General features: G+C 45.9%; 3 protein-coding genes across 5 annotated transcripts in view; 1 reads left to right on the top strand and 2 right to left on the bottom strand.

Moving 5' to 3' along the window:
- The window catches only part of adam22 (ADAM metallopeptidase domain 22), a 48,229-nt gene extending 40,698 nt beyond the window's left edge, over positions 1 to 7,531 (bottom strand). The window contains exons 1-3 of one of the 3 annotated variants that reach the window (XM_049025204.1): positions 7,036 to 7,531; positions 6,543 to 6,703; positions 2,146 to 2,222 (exon numbers count right to left, since the gene is read on the bottom strand). In XM_049025204.1, the coding sequence (XP_048881161.1) occupies positions 2,146 to 2,222; positions 6,543 to 6,703; positions 7,036 to 7,123 (326 nt within the window). In that variant the 5' untranslated portion in view covers positions 7,124 to 7,531. The remainder of the gene's footprint in view (positions 1 to 2,145; positions 2,223 to 6,542; positions 6,704 to 7,035) is intronic. The other 2 variants (XM_049025205.1, XM_049025206.1) reach the window with 2 other exon arrangements.
- A 1,077-nt stretch (positions 7,532 to 8,608) lies between these two features.
- dbf4 (DBF4 zinc finger) lies at positions 8,609 to 13,926 on the bottom strand. Its single transcript, XM_049026769.1, has 13 exons — positions 13,789 to 13,926; positions 13,309 to 13,385; positions 13,023 to 13,189; positions 12,741 to 12,917; positions 12,560 to 12,610; positions 12,366 to 12,435; positions 11,672 to 11,748; positions 11,536 to 11,581; positions 11,357 to 11,402; positions 10,994 to 11,122; positions 10,724 to 10,847; positions 10,527 to 10,639; positions 8,609 to 10,433 (listed from the first exon to the last, which is right to left on the bottom strand). Exons 2-13 carry the CDS (start codon positions 13,319 to 13,321, stop codon positions 9,662 to 9,664), a joined length of 1,785 nt encoding a protein of 594 aa, XP_048882726.1. The 5' UTR covers positions 13,322 to 13,385; positions 13,789 to 13,926; the 3' UTR covers positions 8,609 to 9,661.
- Positions 13,927 to 14,019: 93 nt separating this feature from the next.
- slc25a40 (solute carrier family 25 member 40) lies at positions 14,020 to 20,942 on the top strand. Its single transcript, XM_049026065.1, has 10 exons — positions 14,020 to 14,912; positions 14,995 to 15,054; positions 15,142 to 15,248; positions 15,595 to 15,662; positions 15,810 to 15,934; positions 16,042 to 16,215; positions 16,472 to 16,581; positions 16,875 to 16,956; positions 17,039 to 17,119; positions 20,161 to 20,942. Exons 1-10 carry the CDS (start codon positions 14,816 to 14,818, stop codon positions 20,289 to 20,291), a joined length of 1,035 nt encoding a protein of 344 aa, XP_048882022.1. The 5' UTR covers positions 14,020 to 14,815; the 3' UTR covers positions 20,292 to 20,942.
- The last annotated feature ends 1,021 nt before the right edge of the window (positions 20,943 to 21,963 follow it).

Raw genomic sequence — 21,963 nt, forward strand, 5'->3', positions numbered from 1 at the left:
AACCCCAGGACGTCACGGTGAACATTAGCGCACAAGCTGTTCACTTCCCCTTGGAACATAATCACAGTGTGCCGCAAGGACCCCTTTGGTGTGTCCGGACAGGGGCCTGGGATAGTGGGGGGGTGGGGTGCCTATCTGAGAGACTGAAACGCACTGCAGGTTGGCACAGTGTGTGTGTGTGTGTGTGTGTGTGTGTGTGAGTGTAGGGGGGAGGTGTGAGAGACAATAAGCAAGCAGAGGCGTATCTCCTCACCCGATTCAATTAATGGGCGAAATCACACTCTAAGGAGGGGCCTAATTAAAAAACAACTCTGAAAAATCACAATGCATTTATTAATAAACAGAAATGAGCAATGGATTGGGGACAGGAGAAGCCCAAGGGAACTGGATCACAGGCACAAAATAATAACACAGAAAGCAGCCATCCTTAAACAAGCAAAGCTGAGAAACTCATCTCTAAGTGAAGCTGAGAAGAAGCAGCCATTACGAAGCAAAGCTGACAAACATTGCTAAGCGAAGCTTTGTAACACTCATCACTCAGTGAAGCTGAGAAACATTCATCACTAAGAGAAGCTGAGAAATACTCATCACTCAGTGAAGCTGAGAAACATTCATCACTAAGAGAAGCTGAGAAATACTCATCACTCAGTGAAGCTGAGAAACATTCATCACTAAGAGAAGCTGAGAAATACTCATCACACAGTGAAACTGAGAAACAATCATTGCTAAGTGAAGCTGAGAAACACTCGTTCCAAAGTGAAGCTGAGAAATTCATGTTTAAAAGAAGCTTCCCAGCTCCATTGCTTGGAAGCCTTAGATGCAGATTTCCCAGTATTCAATCCCTGTGGGAAAACCAGACCACAGTGTTAGATGCCAAGACCCAGGTCGGCTCATTCAACAAGCCCCAGCCTGACACACACGGCCCACAAGGTTTGGCTTGATCAGACAGGAATTGGTGAAGCACAGAAGGATCTGGAAAAATCCCTCAGAGACTTTACATGACAGGACAGAATGGTAGACACTGCCCATCAGGACCCACAGTTTAGTCTGTGAATTAGAAGACACTTCATCACGAGTGTGAACCCCAAGTGGATGGGCTCCTCAGTGACTGACTGCCCCCCCTGGATGGCAGGAGTGGCTGCCAATGTCCTGGGGGTGGACGTTCTCCATCCAGAATGTCATCACAAACACCCCGGAATTCCACTGTGCAATTACACAGCTTACAGCCCCACGAATGTCACAAAAGATGGGGGGTGGGATCTGGGGGGCGGGGGGGTTCCAACTGGGTCCAAATTAAAGAAACTGCTTTTGCATGCTTTCCAGCACTATTGCATAACGCATTGTGTGACTGCACAAAAAGCATTTTGCTATTAGAAGGATCGTTATCACTTACACAGGGATTCAATCTGCGTTAATAAAATGGAGAATGCTTTGCAGCTTCCTGAACAAGGGCGTGTCTAAACACACAACTGAACAAATGATGATGATGATGATACCATAATTAGCACATCGTTCTTGTATTAACAGATTGTCGTTATTACGAAGCATGACTATAGTTTTTACCGGTATCTTCCTGCACCTCTTCCCCTCTGATCCGCTCTAAAGGCTCTGGGTATCCCAGAATGCACCGCTCTACCGTTTAACAGGGGGAAGTCAGCACTTTAGCCTAAAGCACGCAAGCACTTTGGTCAGCATGGGAAGCGCATTTGTTTCCCATCAGGAGCCGTGCGATCGATATTTCAGTGCGACGTGGCTGCACGTAAGCTCCGGCATGGTGTCCGGCACTGGGGCAGCTTATCAAGCCACTCGCAGGGCAGTGCAGCATCTTGCTAACTGCTGAGTTTGATGGGCACCAGTATTCACATATTTATGGGCGAGGCCCGAAAGGGGGACCGCAGGCTCGTCCTCACGCCACCTACGCGCCTCTGAAGCGTCATATTTATTATGGTCGCATTGTCAGCATCGTTAGCGTCATTAACAACTTTGGCATCGTTAGTGCTACATGCCATTCCTGTCGTCTGACACACGAAAAGGCTCCCGTGTCTCGGAAGGAAACGCAGAGATGCACGCAGGTTATCACAGATCACTGCAGAAACACTCCGCTAAGGCCAGTCGGGTGACTGGTGCTTGCTTGGACACACTTACTGGTTCAGCTCTACATCCAGGATAAATGTTTCCCCGAAGGCGTCCAACTGAAAGCTTGCATGCGCCACATGGGTCACCTGCGGAGGAAGAAGGGACAAGCAGCAGAGATTTAGCAGCAGGACTGAAGACAGGACCAGACCCTGATGTTCACTGAGAATATTAACTAATGGGATAATGGTCTAGCGATGGGCTTCGTAAAACCCTGCGCATTTTAAAAGGCAGAGGTGATGCATGCAACCCAAATCACTCCGGGCCTGAAAGGGTTGTCAGCACATTTTTAGAAAAGTTTTGAAACTTCCATATTTATGATTGTGCTTCACACCAGCGGCCAATGTGGTTTTTAATTTGCCAAAAGTGAATAAGTGCTATCCCAAAATCGACAATCGGGCAACAAATGGGCCCGAGCATCTCTCTGGAAGCCACCCAGGGTGTCTATTGGCAGAAAGCCTGTTCAGTGCCATTCAAAATGGAGGGAGGGGGCTGAGAGCTGCAGTGCCGTTAGGAGCCCCCAGTGACCACGTCGCACAACGTCATTTTGACATATCGTGCAGCTGTCATGGCGGATCAGTCTTCTTACTGCACTGGAGGACGGCGTCACTTGTTACAGCCTCCTGATTCTGTTGTCCCACAAGACATTACCTCAGGGGACCTAAAGTTCAGAGCCTGCTTTGTCCTTCAAATGTTTTCTTATACATCTGCAGGCAAGTATCAAGCCTTCAGAAAGGCCCACACACTCACCAAGGCATTGTCTTCCATTCAGAGCCCTGGGAAAAGATATCCAGAATAATGCGCATTTAAAAATAAGATTTTTACGTTCGTCCTTTAAGATGACTTTAAACACACCCTGATACTATAGCAGCATTGAGTGCGGGCGCAGGACGATCTGATATCCCATGATGCATCAGCACAGCAGCAGACAGAAACCAGACCTTCTCTGAACACTCAGAATGCAATTAAGATAAATTGCGTGCTAATCAGAACTTAACACCGGAGAGCAGAGTCAGACATTGCATTACAGCTGAGTCCTTCAGCATTCCTCATCGAGTGCTGACTTAAGAGAAGCCGCATTGAAAGTTCGTATAATAACGATCTAATGTCTGTCCCTTAGGGGAACATGGGAAAAAAAAGGAAAAGAAACCTGCACACCCACGTTCTGACATAACACCACCAAACGACTTTTTTTAGCTGGTAGCTCAGCATATGACACGCCGAGAGGTATGTGAGAAATCTCCGCTCCCCTCACACGAGGAGTGACAGGATAAAATGAGGCTGCTTCACTGGTGGAGCTGCCACACGCTACTGGGGAATAACCAGTAAAACACTCTGAACCATCGCCCCGCCACATCCTGTGCAAATAGCCCAGATCGTGCCGAGATGCCGACGTCAGCTTATGCAAATACCCACATATATAAACCCTGCTACAATACTGAGGTTCCAAAACAAAAATTCACAAAGCCCTTAGTCAGAGAGATGTCAGTATTTGTAGATTAGGCATTTGTTTGGTGTGTTAATTCATTAAGGGGGAGCTCTCTTCCTTATTCTTCTTAAAGGAACATCACAGTACCTGCAATGTTTTGGGTTACTTGTGCAATACCAGGCGGTTTACACCAGAAGCATCAGGTGAAAGCTTTACGTGGTTAAAGGCATGATTATTTTCAGGTTGTGTGGTTTTCAGAATGGATGGATGGATGGATGGACGGACGGACGGATGGATGGAACACATACACAAATCCCCCCAGAAATTTCCCTTGCAATTAACCTTACCATACATGCTCCAACCAACTGGACAGGCTGTGTCATGAGATATCAGCTGTCCGCTGACCACAGTTTAACATGGAAACATACATATAGCCTATAAGCACACATATATTCTTTTTCTAACATTCAGTACTTATGAATCATAACCATTTCTTTTTTGTTTCTTTTATCTTTTATACATCGCAGGACCCAAACAAGCAACTGAGTAAATTATTGATAAACCACTTGAAGTTTAATTCTAATTTACATAATTGCTGTAAACAAATAAAACAAATTCAAGTTGCCCTGTAACACGACAGTCCCCCTAAACGTTAACTGGCGGTTAGACGGAACTCTTAGATAATTATTTTGTAAACGCCCAATCAAACCTCATTAATTACGAAGCAGGTTGAAAGGGAAACAGCGGGGCGGAGCGCCAACACATGAAAGCGAAAACTAACTACACGAAGCAGACGGCACGTACAGGTAAAGGTCGGAGAACTGAAGATACCCTGAATAAAAATGTGCTCATTATGCGTAAACCCTAAAAGACAAACTCGCTTTGCCATTTCAGCATTTACTATTAAAGGCTTTGCTATAAATATCAAGCAGCAGCCTGTGGGAAAAACCACACAGGTTATCTTACGGATGGATTTTAATCAGGTACCTTTTAATCATCCACAAAGCACATCGTGCAAACTGTAAACCTGACTCATATTTCTGTGTTTCCAGCTAATATAAATATATAAATATATAAATATACATACAAACACATGCCATGTGTGTATATGTGTGTGTGTGTGTGTGTGTGTGTGTGCGTGTGTGTGTATACAGTATAAATGTGCGTGTTTGTGTGTGCGTGTGTGCAAATGTCTTAGGCAAAGAAAATTACGTTGTTGTAAAAATATGATATTATGTCCGTCAACGTGTGTCAGCTTAGCCACTTGTAAAACTCTACTAAAATCACCCAGTGTTTGCTTCAACCGTCCGATACACCATGTAGTATATTTTTCGACTAGCCGATTTATTCACCCCGTTTGGTTAATGGATGCCGCAACGAGTCATTTAATTAATTTAATTGATTGATTTATTGATTGATTGATCGAGATGATGGTAAAATTTAACAAATACATAGAATGGCTGATATACGAACCCTGAAAATAGGTTAGGTTCGTCTCGATATCCAACAAGATACCAGTACCTTTTTGGAAAAGAGAAGAAACCCTAATTCATTCCTTATTGTGTCATTGTTGGTTTGCAAATGTTCTAATGTTAATTTGCGTTGTTTTTCTGAGCAAATACACACTTCCTACCCAGATAAAGAGCCTGAAGGTTTTGTACACACACACACACACACACGCACACACACATATATAGAGACATTTTTAAAAATCCCAGGGGACTAGATGTAAACAAGCCCGCTGGTTCTGCTCTCCTATCTTTCAGGCAGCACAAAGGATTATTACTTCTATTATGCGCAGTTTTCAGACAAGCTGCGCCAAGTAAGCACAACCCCCCAACCCAGCCCCGAACCACCCTGACCCCCAGCAAGCGGGATTTTTTTTTTTTAAAAAAGGGGGTGGGGAGGCTGGGGGAAAGGCTTCTTCACAATGGCTTTGTTCACACTGACTATAACACATGGATATCACTCAGGATGCGATCAAGTCGGCCGGGGATCCTCTGCTTCAGGGGTTGTAATGCTTTAGTGGCCGGTCTGATATTAGAGTACGCCAGCTATTACAATTACTATCAATATTTCAGATTCGTACCTTTTCTGATTAGTCCAATTTACTCATATTTCCTGACAATAACGTGCACAATGAACACGTTTTTAACAATATTATGTACGACATGACGCCGAGGTAATCGGAGGTTAAACAACCCAAACACTGGGTACCATTAATACGTAAAACACCGCAAATACAGTCAAACCACAGAGATAAAACCGTATTTGTAATTAATATAAAAAGCAAGTAATGAGAGAAAATGAGTAACCGGACGTCAAATGTTATTAAATAATGAATGATGGGGTTCAAACTGGATATTGGGACCCATAATGAGCAACAATGGTACATGGTAAATAAACTGACGCATGTACTGTATGACACCACACATCTCACACACATACACGTGTGTGTGTGTGTGTGTGTGAGAGAGAGAGAGAGAGAGAGAGAGAGAGACATTCTATTTGACCAGAAGCAATTGTCTACTTCCTCTCACTTTTCTGCTTTCTGCATGTATCTCCGTAAATACAGCTTATATATACATGTGCTGCATATATGATATATTGTATTTGCTGTTACATTGCGTTTTTGCGTCTCCTCCTTTTGTTTACAAGGCCCATCTGACACCTTTGTATAAAGCAAGTCCTTTGTGTAAAATAATCACCCCCAACTGCCAAGGCGCACGGCTTGAAAAGCATAAAGCCACACATACCACTGAAAAATAAATAAATCGCAACGAATTCATGGCGAATTCAAAGGGTCGGGAATGTCCTAATAAACCTGACCCACCACAATAATAAAAAAGGCGGCACATGAGGGTCCCAGACGCCGGGTTTGAGGGGTACGGGGGTGTTTTGATGCAAATAAACAAAAATCCAAAAAGCAGAAAGCTCCCAAGGACACGTACAGCCCGACTGAGAAGAAGCAGCGTCGTACCTGTTGTGGGTCCAGACTCGCTGTTATCCTGGTGCTCAGCACGTCATTCGTGATCTGACTGCCGTTGTCCATGCTGTAAATTAACCGCACAGGAACGGTGTTCTCCTTCCCCGACGCGCCGCCGGCGTCCTCGGCAGCCTTCCCTCCCGACAAGACGGTACCTTTAAAGGCAAAAAAATAACAGGTTTCTTTCGTTTCGTCCTTGCGGATGAAAACGGAGCCACTAAACACGTCGCCGAAAATGTACACATGAAACGGCACATAAGAGATAAGCGGAATAATGGCTGGGAATCCATCTCACTAAAAACAACCACATCCATAGAATATAAGGCTGTCATTTTGGCGTTGCACCGAGATGCATATTTTAAAAGGTGTTTACGTCGTAAATCATATGGGTACATCTTTCCAATTTTATATGCTGTTTAATATGTACATCCCAGCTGCCTTTCATTAAAATATTTCCACCATATTTTATAGCGAAAAATGGCATTACCTATGTGAAGGTTCGGATTGTCGGAATGAACGATACACATCGCTCCGTAGACGCATAAAAATGAAATCCCCCATCGCACGGTCATCATAGCTGTGCCGTTGTAAAAACAATTCGTCCCAAAACAAGAGAACAAAAAAACAACAACAAAAAATCGGGAAATCTTTGTCGCTAAAGAAAACAGCAGGTGAAATACATGGGCGAACGTGCTCCAGCCGTCTGGTTAGTGCATCTCCCCTTGCTGGTTGCCATTAGGATGTCCGTGCAGCCTCCGCATCGAGATGCTGCTTAAAGCGCCGAGTGCGTTTGGATGCTGCCAGCCACGGCGGAAGGCAGAGCCACCTCCTTAAAACACATCGATATCCAGGAGCTCACTGCAGAAACGCCTTATGCATATACATGAAGCGCAGGCGGAGTGTCGGGAGCTGTAGTGTATGGGACCGGTACCCTACGGTCCCACATACCCCCACGGAGGCTCTTATAAAACACCTTGAATGCAAATGATGCAAAACCTAAAATGGGACAGTAACAATAGGCGGTGTTGTGACCTGTTCGTGTTCGAAGTGGGATTTTTTTTTTATGCACAGGACTGGAAAATGAATAAATGGCCTCGAAAATAAATGGGAAATATGTTCGATTATTCAGTGCGCACGCAGACAGCGAGCTTTCCCCCAGAGACACACAATGGGACTGCCTGAAAGCAGGCCTGCACTTTGTCTTTTAGGGCTGGGGGACTTTTATTGGAACAGCCATTTCTATGGCGGATTCGCCTTTTCTAATGCATTTTACCGCTTTTCATCTTTAATGTATGCTCCTTGATGAATCATTACAAATAATAGAATTTACAGTTGTACTAAAAGTAACCTTTGTTGCTGTTGTTTCACACTAAATAATTAGAACCTAAAGCTGTCACTGAAACATCAAAACCCCGAAAATGTTTGCACATCTCTTGCCAAAAGATTAAAAGTCTCATACGTCCATTATGAGGCAAACTGGGAGTGTAAACAGGTGGATGAGCGGATGCTTTCAGTGTGTTGCTCTTGTAGCCCTCGAGTTCTTTGCCTTATCCAAGCAGTTACCTCCAAATATTTAGTAAAGATGTTTAGCTTGAGAAAATCAGCTGAAGAATGTTAGGTAAACAACTTGGGTCTGGTCTGCACTTCAGCTTTGGTGTAGGCTACTCTAAAAACATGGAGCTTAAAGGTATTTTCAACCCAACTCTAAACGAGCACCGTTAACAGTACGCTAAATAGGGCAAATAAAGCCTCTTTTGATAGACAACTTTAAACCATTGGCAAGAGATCAAAGAAATCAGCAACTGATAAGTAAAAGAGAATGGGGGGCTGGTCAGGAAAATAGATGCAAGACAGACCATAGCCATGGAGTCAACACTGGGATGGCCAAGGCCAACAATATACGGGGGGGGGGGGGGGGGGGCATGGTGAGCACATCTGGATATTGGGGGGGAGCCTGCCTGGCTTGTTTACAGCTGTGATCTACACACCTATAACAAGGGAATACTACAAAACGCCAGTCGGTGACACAGAGAGGCTTAAATCCTTCATTTATCAAAAGGAATATAATTAATTTACTGAACTGAATAATGCATGTCTCAGAACTCATGTTATCACAAGGAACACGCCTAATACACTTGGATATTCTACAGATGGCAGCAAGCATTCCTGCCTGGGTTGGGCCATCGAAGCGGAGCACCGACACTGGAGACTGACAGCCTTGGAGGGCGCGACCCCACCGGTCAGCACCAGGGTGCAGTGCACAAGGAAACGCAGGGGCCCACCTCCCCGTAGCCACTGCGCACATGTATTTTTTATGACAATAATGGGTAAGAAAAAGCTGACTTGGGGTAATCAGGTCAAAGCCATAGCCTAATTCTCAGAAGCAGTGGCCTCATTTTGGCCAGTTTGGTTTGCTGGCCCGTCTCTCACGAACCAGGGGAGAGGTCATTGTCCATTTTTAATTACCTAACCTCTGCACCACACACAATACACACACCGTCGTGGTTTTCTCCTTTTAGATATTCATTAAAAAATTTTTTTCAAGCATCTGCCATAATTCAAGAGCACGACATTCAAACAACTTCATACAGTAATTTCACATGGTTACATTGAGATCACACTGGTTCGATTTCCATATTCCATGTCTGATACCAGCACCATAAATCAGAATTTCCCAATCTAATCCTCAGGGACATGCAGACAGTCCATGCTTTTGCTCCCGGGAGAGAGCAAAAATGTGGACCGTCAGGCAGGGAACTCAGAGGGAGCAAAAACACGGACTGTCTGTGGGTCCCAGAAGGCAGGATCGAGAAACACTGGCATGAATAATTCACCGTACAGGAATACAGGAGCAGTCATTCCTGCCAGTATAAGTTGATCGACAGACATTCAGTTGACCAAACAGAACAAGAAGTGCAGCCCTGTCAAACACAGCAGGGGAGCAGCCTTCAACAATGTCTGTACCGCTATTCAAATAATTTGACTGTGTGTGCGTGTCTATATTATATATTTGTATATATTTATGTATAAACATAAATATATTATTTATATATATGAATTTATATATATAAACAAGAGGTAAGGCCACTATCAGAACTTCCAAAGTGCTGTTACTAGATTTCAAAACCCTTGAAATCCCATTCCATGTCTTCGCTGGACTGAAAGAGCTGCCAACTCACACCACTTAAGGATTCCGCATTTTTAACGGGTCCCTCTGAAGCTCGGACAGTTTTCCGGCGCCTTCTGACACTGCAGACCTTCCTTTGCAGTTCCTCGTCAGGGGGGCACTGCGATTCACTGAGATCGCTGCTCGTGGCGCACAGAGTCACTGCCTCGCACGTCGCTCTTGCCATCTGGACCCTGTTCTGCAAAGTCCTTGCCGCATCCGTGTGGTCGGTGCTCGTCGTACCGCGACTGACCACACAGGAAAGATGTAAACCGCCAGCAGTGTCCAGTGAAACAGAATCATTTCTGTTGGCTTTCCTTACTGCCGTCTCCTCCCTGTTATGTCCTATTACTGCCATGTTGTTGTCAAGCAGCTGTCCAGAGGCTGACGTGAGAGTTTTGTCAGAGGTGCTACTTTGTGCCAAATGACGCGGGCAGTTGCCCTGTTGCGCTGCGACTGCCGGCCCGAGCACACGTGTTCTCTCACGTCTATGGGAATGCGCCATTTTGGGGCCACAGCCGCCAGGGAGAGCCTCACTGCTGCGCTTCCTTGGCCTACAGGAGGCTGAGGGCTCCCAGGTGGAAGCCAAACAGGAGGCTCCCTTAAAAGCATGGCCGCCTCCGGTGTCCTGGAGCCTTGGCGGACTCACTTCTCTCCTATCCCGCAGGGCCAGTTTTGGCACAGAAACTTGGACAGCAGAGGAAACACTGCACCCTCCCCTGTGTGAGACAATGCGCAGAATCATGACTTCCCAGCGGGACTTAATAAAGTGACATCATTGCTGCATCAACCACAAAGATTATCCATATTACCTTTTCATGTGTTTGATCTCGGTAACATCAAACTCCATCCCTGAGATGAGTTGGTCCACAACATCGTAGGCGTCAGTCTTGGAAAAGGCTTTATGATGCTCTGTGCCAAGGTGCTGCAAACAATCGGGAGAAATCCCATTATTCTGAGGAACACGCCGAGCAGTGTGATGCCCTCGGGTCATAAGAACATCACTTACCGTCCTCAGAGCTGCGTATTTCACCCGGCAGCACTCACAGTATCCTCCAAGCTTCTTCTCCCTCACCTTGAGAGGTCTAACACTGTCGCCGTCCTGACTTCCTGCAGATTTCGGGTTTTTAAGCCTGACAGGAAAAATGACCAATTAATCCCTGAATACCACTAGCTAAAATCCTTAAAGAATCTTCCTCATGAGTGGTCAAGTCAAAGCACGACTGCGTGAAAGGTAATATTAATAAAGCGTGGAGCGAAAATGAAGCTGGGGCAGTACCTGCGTTCCTTAATTTTCTTTCCATGGCCTTTGCCATAATCGTCCACATAAAATGGCGTGCAGGGGGGCGTAGTCGTGAAATTGAACACAGGCAGGTATGGCATGGACAGGTAGATCGGCTTATACTGCCTAAGTTGGGGGAGAACAGGTCAAACAGGCAATCTGAATTTAAGTTTTCCAACACACATGCATAAACATGCACACACAAATGACGTCATAAATTAAGATATCACAAGAACAATCACGTTGTCTTTGGTTGTTAATCATCTGAGGATTGACATTAGAAACTCCGCAAGAGAGATTTTGGGGTAGATGAGGGTGCAGAACAGCTACTTCCCACAAGGTCCCATGAGTAAAACTCACCTGGTACAGTCCTCCACTTTTACAAAAGGTCGGTTGATCCTCCCAGCTAGAAAACAAGACCCAGTGATAAGTTATCAAACAGCGCAAATTGTGTGCATGTTAAAAAGGTGAGCATGTGAAAACACGCAGTTAGAATGGCTGACAGGGTAACGTTTAGCACAGAAGGCCAGAAGACTTACCATCATGTTTCTGAAAAGCACCTCTTTGGGTAGAGCTGGTTTTAGTCTAAAAAAACAAATGTCGTGATCTCAGCCATTGGGCAAACTGCATCCTGACAGTCCATGCAAAAGCAAGCAGCACAAAACATCAACCTACCTCATTCTTTAAAGCAGACACGGCTTTACTCTTTGAAGTGAGATTTCTCTTCTGTTTTTCAACATAGGAGATTATATCTGACATGGAAAAAAATGGTAGAAATAACATTGAGACACCATTTACTTCTTAACTGGAAGGGTGTGTGAGAGTGAATTAAGTTTTATCTGATGTTCTTTTCTCTTCTACTGGTTCCCCTCAGGGTTACGTTCTTTCTCCACTTCTATTTGTGCTGTATACTAATGAATGTCGGAGTCAGTATGCGGGGCGGCATGTTGTTAAGTCTGTGGATGACTCTGTCTTTTCTTAATTGAAAGGTCCTTGACCATGGTCCTGTTGTGGAAGAATTTATTGATTGATGCAAGTCATCTTTTTTGGACATTAATACATCAAAAACAAGAGAGATGGTCATAGATTTTGGGAAGAATCCTATGGTCACTGATCCAGTGATTATTAATGAACAGGTGATTGAAGTAGTGCAGCATTATAAATACTTTGGTATTGAACTTGATAATACATTGACGTGAGTGTCAGGCAGATGCAATACGCAAGAAAGCCCATCACAGGATGCATTTTTATCGTACGCTGAGAAGTTTTAGGATAGACAACCAGAGCGGTATCACTGACGCCAAAAGTTATGTGGGGGAAAAAAAAGAGGTTAAATCAACAAAACGCCAACAAAATGGTGCGAAGTTACCTTCAACATGCAGGATTTTGACTCCCCACTTCAAGGCATTAGATAAAATTCTGTTGATCTGTACCCTCTCCTAAACAGAAGCAAGAGCTAATTAGGCCAAGCAAATTAACACTGCATCATGTTGACCATTTATTCAAATGACAGAAGCCTTGTGACTGATGACATCTACCACAACAGCATGGATATCTACCCACCTGTTCCTTTATTACTCTCTCAACCAAAGACTTTCCCCTACTTGCAACCACCTGTCATTAAAAAAAATGGGGGGGGGGGGGTTAAGAGTACCAGAAGCACAGGGATGAGAAAAGTTTCTCAGTACAATAATAATGTGAGACAAGTAATAAAAAAAATGTGGAGAATGGATGAATTTCTTACAGCATCCGTGAGGCCCTGAGAGCTCCCTTTTGGACTCCTCTGTTTGGGTAGGGGGGAACTGTGAGCCGAGTCTGGGCTGGCCACCGGCGAGTTCCTTCCCAGGCACTGGACAAACTTGGCATCCTTCTTATCTGATACGACGTACTTTATCTCCTTGCTGAAGAACTTTTCGACAGTCTGTTGTGAAGGACATTAAGGAAACAGGTGGGTGTCACGGCTGTAAATGAAAACACAGGATGTATGATGGGTACACGCGCTGTATTGGGACGAGGAAATGCGTACCCCTCCTAGCAGTCTGATGTCCTTCTCCAACGATTCAGCTTTCTTGTTGGACACTAGGTGCAGGTAGAAACACTTCCCAAACAGCGGCCGCCCGTCTGAGGAGCGGGACTTCTTCACCACACGGTTTCTTTTACACGATGCCTTGTTAGGTCCACCATCCGCAGTTTCTGCGAGGGCAAACAGGGATCCATAAGAGCCCTGACATATACACGAGAACACGCGGGGCCGCCAGGCAGACGAACGATATGACACACAAAAAGCGTAACCAATAACCACCACCACCTACCTCTAGATCTCATTTTAGGAAGCCAGCTAGCTCTATGGTGAGAAACAGCCAGTTAGGCAAACGTTCGAGCGTGTTCCCTGGATGAAATGAAACAGACGTGTTATAACACATTTCGGTAACGACCTCCAAAACACAAAATGGGCCATTACAGTCTGACTAAATATAAAACACGCAAGATAAAAATTACAATTCCGGTGCGTAGCGTTAGTGTCCGTTGTTGTCCCGATACGCTTTGCAGCTCTCGGCCTAAATAGTAAGCGAGTAGAAAGTTAAAAGTAAAACTAAAAACAATAGGAGGCATAAGGTAATGACGGAAGCCTTTTAAACGCTACAGTTAATGGGGGAGACCTCCGCTAGCCGCTGAACTGCTAAAATAAAACGCGCACACTCGACAAATGCAAAACTTGGACACTTCGAACAACAAAAAGTATCATTAAATAAGCGGACACGCGTAATTAATTTGACAAGCATAAGCCTTACCTGAAACAGAAAGCTAAAAATGATACTTGAGTGGATAGCTAGTAGGCTAACTGATTACATTTCGAACTACGCTGTTCAAACCGAGTTTCCTCTTTCCCGCTTCTTACAAAGGTATCCCACAATCCTCTGGCTGCCGTGGAATGCCGAGCGCTATTTTGGTTTCCTAATCAGCCGTTTCGACACTTCATCCCTAGTTAGCATTAAAAATAAAAAAAAATTAATAGAAATCGACGAATTATATAAAATACATTATGCTGAAATTAAATACATTTTACGGTACTGAGTGCGCGCCTTGATTTATGGAGCGAAATTTTGACATGAATGTGCGTTATATAAATGAAATTTAAAGAAAACTTGAAGGCACGTAAATATGGGTTTTGAGACCCACGTGTTATCATTGGGAGCCTTGTAAGTAGACGTAAAATGGTTAGTTATTTAGTGGTAAGTATATATATATAAGGCAGTTCGTCAAGTGTATAAATCGCGGTGAGTAGTAGTTTTTTATGCATTAGACTTTCTGTGGATTAACATTGTTAGGTGTTCAGGGTATACCCAAAAATGGTGGCAGGATTAAGATATAGTCGGTTACTGTTTACCGAAAAGGAGATATTTGCCTGACTTAGAGTGCCACTGTTATTTGCGTTTTCAAGGACATCAGAAGGTAATCTTTATTTGGTATTGAAATTATTTTCGTCATTAGTTTCCTTGTCATATAATGACAATTGCCCAACTTCCAGTCAAGCATAATTGTATTTATTATTACTTAAGGTTCTCTAGTTATCCGGTGGGCAGGAGAACGAAAATCTCGGTTTAAATTCTGAAGTCATGTCCCTTCGTTATAAATTTTTAGTTTCTGTGACCTTGCTGGTCGTGTAGCCTGTTTTCATATTAAAGGGAAAATATTAAATAATGCAACATTCCGTAAAGATCCAGCGGGTGAGGAGCATGTAAATATGCTGTTGTCAAATGAATATACAAACCCTATAAGCAGTATCCGAAATGCCAGTATGTGTTCACAGACAGTGCCATGTCTGCCAGATCAGCTGAGCCGCAATTCAATGGCATAACGCCTTTCCAGCAAATGCTAGCCTCCTGCTCCGGGGCCATCCTCACGTCGCTGATCGGTAAGTCCTGCGCTGACGGTGCCGCGGATGCATTGACCGGCGCCCCTGCCGCGTCCTCTTACCCTGTTCGTTACGCTTCCAGTCACACCTCTGGATGTGGTGAAGATAAGACTCCAAGCACAGAAGAATCCTTTCCCGAAAGGTATGCAGCCTCATTAGTCGTTTTTCCCCCCTTCTAAATGTTATTAAACTTGTTTCCAGTGGCTTGTTTTTATTTCTTTCCCCACAGGGAAATGTTTTGTGTACTGCAATGGCTTGATGGATCACATATGCGTATGTGAAAACGGAAACGCCAAAGCCTGGTACAAAGCACCAGGTCACTTCACTGGGACCCTGGTAAACTTTTCTGTTTAACACTCTGTAATTAACAAATAACTTTAACCTGTAAAGTAACTTCTTTAGTTATCACAGTTAAGCAGTGTTGGGGAAGCTACTCACAAAGGTATTCCACTATAGACAGAGGTGTTGGTGTGGATTTGTACTTTCTGGACCTGAACTTTCCACCTCTGTTTGTAGTAGATTACTTTTGTGAGTAACCCCTACATTGCAGTTAAATAACTTGGTGAACAGAGACCCAAGACTTCACTTTCATTTTCACTGGGTCATGGGGCGCATGTATTTATAATGACTTGAAATTCTAACTGGTTCTGAAGTTTTTTTTTTGTTTGTTTTTTAACTTTAGGATGCATTTCTTAGCATAATTCGGAGAGAGGGAGTGAAGTCTTTATGGAGTGGACTGCCCCCAACGTTGTAAGTTTGCATGTCTGCCTCCAGAAACCACTTATGCCGTTACGTAAACATCGATCCACATTGCCCAAGCTGGAGGGGTTTGGAGCCCTAGATGCATGCATGAATATTTATATTGCGAGCGGATTGATTTCTGTTTGCTGTCTGTAGGGTCATGGCAGTACCGGCAACTGTCATCTACTTCACTTGCTATGACCAGTTGTGTGCGGTTTTAAGGAAGAGGATGGGCTCTTACTCGGGGGAGGCGCCCCTGCTGGCGGGGGCTGTAGCCAGAGGTGAGGGGACCTCGGTGACGTGTGCAGCAGTCTCTGAGTATGTGTGTGTGTGTGGATGGCCCTTCACTGAAGGCCTGACTCACCATGCGCCTGTGTCCGGCCCACAGTGGGCTCCGTCACGGTGATCAGCCCGCTGGAGCTGATCCGGACCAAGATGCAGTCCCAGAAGCTGTCTTATAGGGAGCTGAGCACCTGTATCCGGTCGTCAGTGCAGAATGACGGGTGGTGCTCTCTGTGGCGTGGCTGGGGACCCACGATGCTCCGCGATGTCCCCTTTTCAGGTATTGTCCATTCTCTAGCAATGTCCCCTCCCCCGAGTGGTTTGGATAACTTACAAAAATACATATGTGTACAACAGCAGGTTCTTCTCCAGGATCAGTGCTTGCCGCTGCCTTTATCAGTCTGACTCCACGTTGTTCCTCCTTTTCTCCCTACCACTGCCCTCATGTTCGCGGGCACATTCGCCGCGCCATCCATGGTGCCGCCCGGTCTGTCGGCTGCTCACCGGACCCTACCCCCCTCCTGCTGCCTCTGCAGCCATGTACTGGTACAACTACGAGCTGGGGAAGAGCTGGTTGTGTCACCAGTACAGCTGCAGGGAGCCCACCTTCACGATGACCTTCACAGCAGGAGCCGCATCAGGAGCCGTGAGTAGGGGGGCCGCCTTCGCTCTCCCAGCATCCTCAGCTGTCTGCGCCTAGCCCACCCCTCCCGTACAGCACAGCACATCTGAAATCTGCCTGGAGACTGACCGTAAAATGACACCTTGCCTGAATGTTTATATACTTAACCTGAGATGTTAATCATAAGTATCCATCGAGGTTTTCTGCTGCTCTTGTTTGAAATCTGCATCCCAATGCCTGATGTTCGCCAGCATCCTTATGTAATATGAAAATGGCTCAGTTTGCTGCTCTTCACTGCTGCTACCATCTTCCCCCAGATTGCATCTATAGCAACGCTGCCCTTTGATGTGGTGAAAACGCGGCGGCAGGTTGAACTTGGAGAACTCGAAGCTTTGAGTCGTGAGTAGGAACCTTGAGGACGGTAGCGTCGCTTCAGTGACACCCTGTTGGCGTTCTGATCGGATGTCGGCTTCCCCCACAGTGTCTACAAAAAGTTCTTCCACGACATACAGCATCATGAAGAGGGTGGTTGCTGAGAATGGGGTCCGAGGACTCTTTGCAGGTATGTGTCCTGGTGTCGGGGGGGGGGAGGTCGTCCTGCATGTAATCCTACATGTCCCAAAGGACACCCACCCTGCAGTCCATTTTCATGATGAGAAATGCTATTTGGTGCAGGTGCTCAATGCGTCATTACTAGGCCCACAGTCTTCTTAAAAATACACTTACACATTACGAAAAATAAATTAAACCACACCTTTCTCTGACATAGTGTTTGAAGGGAAACTGCTTCTAATATATAATTTCCCAAAATTGTTCTAAAAGGGTGACTGCTGACGGAATTCATCTTTCAATACTTCCAGACTTGCAAAATCATTCCATGCCAGCCGTCCATATTAAATTCATTGTGTCTTTATGTTTCAGTGGGTGTGGTCCCTCTCGTATATCTCACAGAGCAAACTACATTTAAAACTTGCCTTGTATCTCCCAGACCCTGAGACTACAGTGTCGTCATTAGCCTGGTGTCACAGCGACCAGGTTAGATGCTAAATGCATTAGCTTGGCCCAGGAGCTTCTCTCTGTTCCTGAATCAGCTGTTTAACCTTCTGGGAACAGTGGATGGAACTAATGTACAGTGCGATACAGTTATCTAATAATAGATTTTTTTTTCCATCAGCCTGTTTTCTCCTTTGAATCGCCACTAGGTGTCACGATTCTGCCATGTTACGAAAATCAGCTAATAAAAGAAGTGTGAAGTGTTTTCAGGTTTTAACTCTAAGGGGAACAAAGGTGAATCTTTTCCTCCCTTTTCTTGTGGGTAAGGCAGTTTGCGTGCTGCGTGAGCAGGTTAGCCCATATCCATTGGATGAATGCAGACAGCGGAAGGTGTCTGCTTTTGCTGCAGTAGGGTGTAGCAGGCAGGATGGCTCACTGCTCTATCACTGCTCTCTCACTGCTCTCCCCCTGTTCACTGCTTTCTCACTGCTCTCCCACTGCTCACTGCTATCCCACTGCTCAGCAAGACCTTTGAGGTCTCAGAGTCTCAGCGTTCGCCTGCTCCTCCACCATGTAAATCTCTCATTTAACTCTGTTTTTCTCCAAACTTGCTACTAGTAGTAGCAGTCAGTGGTAGTGCTGTTGTTGTTAGTATTAGTAGTCATTTATTCATTCATTCATTTGATGGCTGCTAGACGTAAAATGTTAGCATTACTTCTATAGGGGTGTTAGCCAGACATGCTCTGGGGTGAAATGTACCTGTTGTTTAATTAACTAATGCTAAGTCGTATAATAACCCCCCATGTACCCCATCCTCCTGCTTTCTAAGTGGTGACTTTATTTTGCTCTTGGCAGTAATATAAACAGATTACCTTATTTCCTGTAGCAGTTCGTTAGCAGAGCTATGTGGTATCCAGGAAAGCCCTCAATTACTTTTCCTTTTCTTATTTAATTTTGACGTTGTGTGTAGTTTGGCCTGGCGGACGTGGACTTTTAATCCAGAGCGCCGTTCCCTTCTCTGCACGTGTGCGGTTTGGCCTGGCGGACGTTGACCTTTAATCCGGAGCGCCGTTCCCTTCTCTGCACGTGTGCGGTTTGTGTACGGTTTGGCCTGGCGGACGTGGACCTTTAATCCGGAGCGCCGTTCCCTTCTCTGCACGTGTGCGGTTTGTGTGCGGTTTGGCCTGGCGGACGTGGACCTTTAATCCGGAGCGCCGTTCCCTGCACGTGTGCGGTTTGTGTGCGGTTTGGCCTGGCGGACGTGGACCTTTAATCCGGAGCACCGTTCCCTTCTCTGCACGTGTGCGGTTTGTGTGCGGTTTGGCCTGGCGGACGTGGACCTTTAATCCGGAGCGCCGTTCCCTTCTCTGCACGTGTGCGGTTTGTGTGCGGTTTGACCTGGCGGACGTGGACCTTTAATCCGGAGCGCCGTTCCCTGCACGTGTGCGGTTTGTGTGCGGTTTGGCCTGGCGGACGTGGACCTTTAATCCGGAGCACCGTTCCCTTCTCTGCACGTGTGCGGTTTGTGTGCGGTTTGGCCTGGCGGACGTGGACCTTTAATCCGGAGCACCGTTCCCTTCTCTGCACGTGTGCGGTTTGTGTGCGGTTTGGCCTGGCGGACGTGGACCTTTAATCCGGAGCGCCGTTCCCTTCTCTGCACGTGTGCGGTTTGTGTGCGGTTTGGCCTGGCGGACGTGGACCTTTAATCCGGAGCACCGTTCCCTTCCCTGCACGTGTGCGGTTTGTGTGCGGTTTGGCCTGGCGGACGTTGACCTTTAATCCGGAGCGCCGTTCCCTTCCCTGCACGTGTGCGGTTTGTGTGCGGTTTGGCCTGGCGGATGTGGACCTTTAATCCGGAGCGCCGTTCCCTTCCCTGCATGTGTGCGGTTTGGCCTGGCGGACGTTGACCTTTAATCCGGAGCGCCGTTCCCTTCCCTGCACGTGTGCGGTTTGGCCTGGCGGACGTTGACCTTTAATCCGGAGTGCCGTTCCCTTCCCTGCACGTGTGCGGTTTGTGTGCGGTTTGGCCTGGCGGACGTTGACCTTTAATCCGGAGCGCCGTTCCCTTTCTTGTACATCTGCACATGTCCCTTGCAATACACCTGTGTGTTTGTTTTTTTAAAGTCAACCACTACCCAGTCTTGTTTGGCTAATCGATACCTCATTGAATTCCTCCACTAATTAAGTGAATTTATAGAGCTGGTGGTGAACTTTGAGGAATGCATGGAATGTCCTTGAGGAGAGATTTGGGAACCATCTAGTCATCCAACAAGATGATATAACTTTTTGGCGTTCCAATTTGGAACTTAATTTCTTATATTATATAATTATATAATGTCTTAATTTCTGTTTTATTTTTTATTGTGTTACTGTTAATTAGTGCTTCATATTTGGGTTTATACTGCATATTATACTGCATATATCCATTATAATGTTAACTTGTTACTTTTCTACTGCAGTGCTGCAGCTGTAAATGACAGAATCTGAATTCTATAAATGCCGTTAGTCCCCCAGGACACCCGTACAGCACGGGAATAAGGCCGCTGCGTTTTGGCCTGCTCCTCAGCAGTCCACCACAGGCCCCTTATGCCCCCCGTCTCCCTCCTGCAGGTTGCCTCCCCAGGGTGATCAAGGTGGCCCCAGCCTGCGCCATCATGATCAGCTCCTACGAGTATGGCAAGAAGTTCTTTCGGCAACGCAATCAGGAGCAGAAGGAGGCCTCTCTGCACACGGGCCCCTGAGGAATGGATCCTCAAACACCAATCGGGATGGAAGCAGGCCTCTCTGCACACGAGCCCCTGAGGAACGGATCCTCAAACACCAATCGGGATGGAAGCAGGCCTCTCTGCACACGAGCCCCTGAGGAACGGACCCTCAAACACCAATCGGGATGGAAGCAGGCCTCTCTGCACACGAGCCCCTGAGGAACGGACCCTCAAACACCAATCGGGAGGCTTTTTCTGGATGGACTCGCGAGCTGCCTTGAAGCTCAGGCACCCGAACACATTGACAGCGGAGGCGTTGAAGGGCAGACCCTGAGTGGGTGTTTGGGACCCCTGCGCTCATCCCAAAGCCAGCGCTCCTGTTAGGCTGAACTCACCGCCTTCAGCCTATGGCAGGTGCAGTTTGCACATTCCATGCTTTCTTTGACCGGAGGGGCAAAGGTTTTGTTTAAACCAAAATTCGACCTGAATTCTCCACCACTGCCTGTGACCATGTTCATCTGCTTTCACCCTCCCTTTGTCCACCCCTCCCCCCCTAAAATCAGGAATGCTTGTTTGGTGCAGGTGGTTAGGAATTTACAGGCTGCGTGTGATTCTTGCCTCTCATAGTAAATAAATCACATCTTTATTAGCACTAATGCAGAACAATAAACTACGTCCTTAAAATTGCACGAGTTTCTGCTTTTTCCTGTTAGGTTCTGTGGAGAATTTCAAGTATTTCAAGAATTTCAAGAATTATCAGACACGTGAGGTCAGTGGTATTGCTAAGGTGATTAGGTTGTATATTACGTATTTATGCAAGAAGTTCTGGTCCAGAAAGTACAAATCCAGACCACGATTTTGTTTCAGTCAACCAGTTTATAAACCAGTGTATAAAGAATCAGTCACAGAATATTCAACTGGTTGGTGGAAATAAAACCTTGGTCTGGATTTGTACTTTCTGGACCTGAACTTTCCACCTCTGGTTATTACCATAGTCATAATGTATACAATTTATGAAATAGTGGACACATCTAAGGGTGTAGGAAATGCTGGGGTCCATCACGTCAATGTCACAGGACTTTCAGAAGCTCCTTATGGTGCGGATGACCACCTCTGTCACTATTACACTTGCTGTCCCGTGTCATTCTCACATCTTGATGGGATTTAGTGCACCTGTGCTCTGAATATGTTTGTTTGGCTGTTTTTGCAATATTTATTGGGCGAACGGCCAGCATGTAGTCTTAAAGACTGCAGGCCTGGCCTGACACCAAAAGATTGCCAATTCATGTAGGTGCAAGAGGGCTCTTCTGTTTTACCTGTGAGCAGGGTCTTTACCCTGAACTGCTTGGGTAGAAATATTCAGCAGTTTATCTGTACGAAGCACCTTTTACTTGGAGAGACGCCTTAATGACAGGCAGTGCCGCAGAGGGTGGACAGGTAATGGTGTCAGGCGATGTTTTGGCAGAATCTCTACGGGCCGGTTTTAACTCCAGCTGTCTAACGGGTCTAACACGTCTTGTACCTTGTCCATGTTGCCAAATCCTGCGGTCTCCATGTCTCTGAGCCGGCGTCCTCGTGGGAATAAACACAGCATGCGGTTTCCTTTTCCGAAAGGACATTATGTTAAAGTGTTACCGTAGATATCTCTGGAGTGGCATTTTCAGCATGCCTGTTGGAGTTTTTTTGCTTTTCGTGCGGGGTGGGCCAG

Source organism: Brienomyrus brachyistius, chromosome 9, assembly GCF_023856365.1.
Source record: "Brienomyrus brachyistius isolate T26 chromosome 9, BBRACH_0.4, whole genome shotgun sequence".
In the NCBI taxonomy this organism is placed as follows: domain Eukaryota; kingdom Metazoa; phylum Chordata; class Actinopteri; order Osteoglossiformes; family Mormyridae; genus Brienomyrus; species Brienomyrus brachyistius.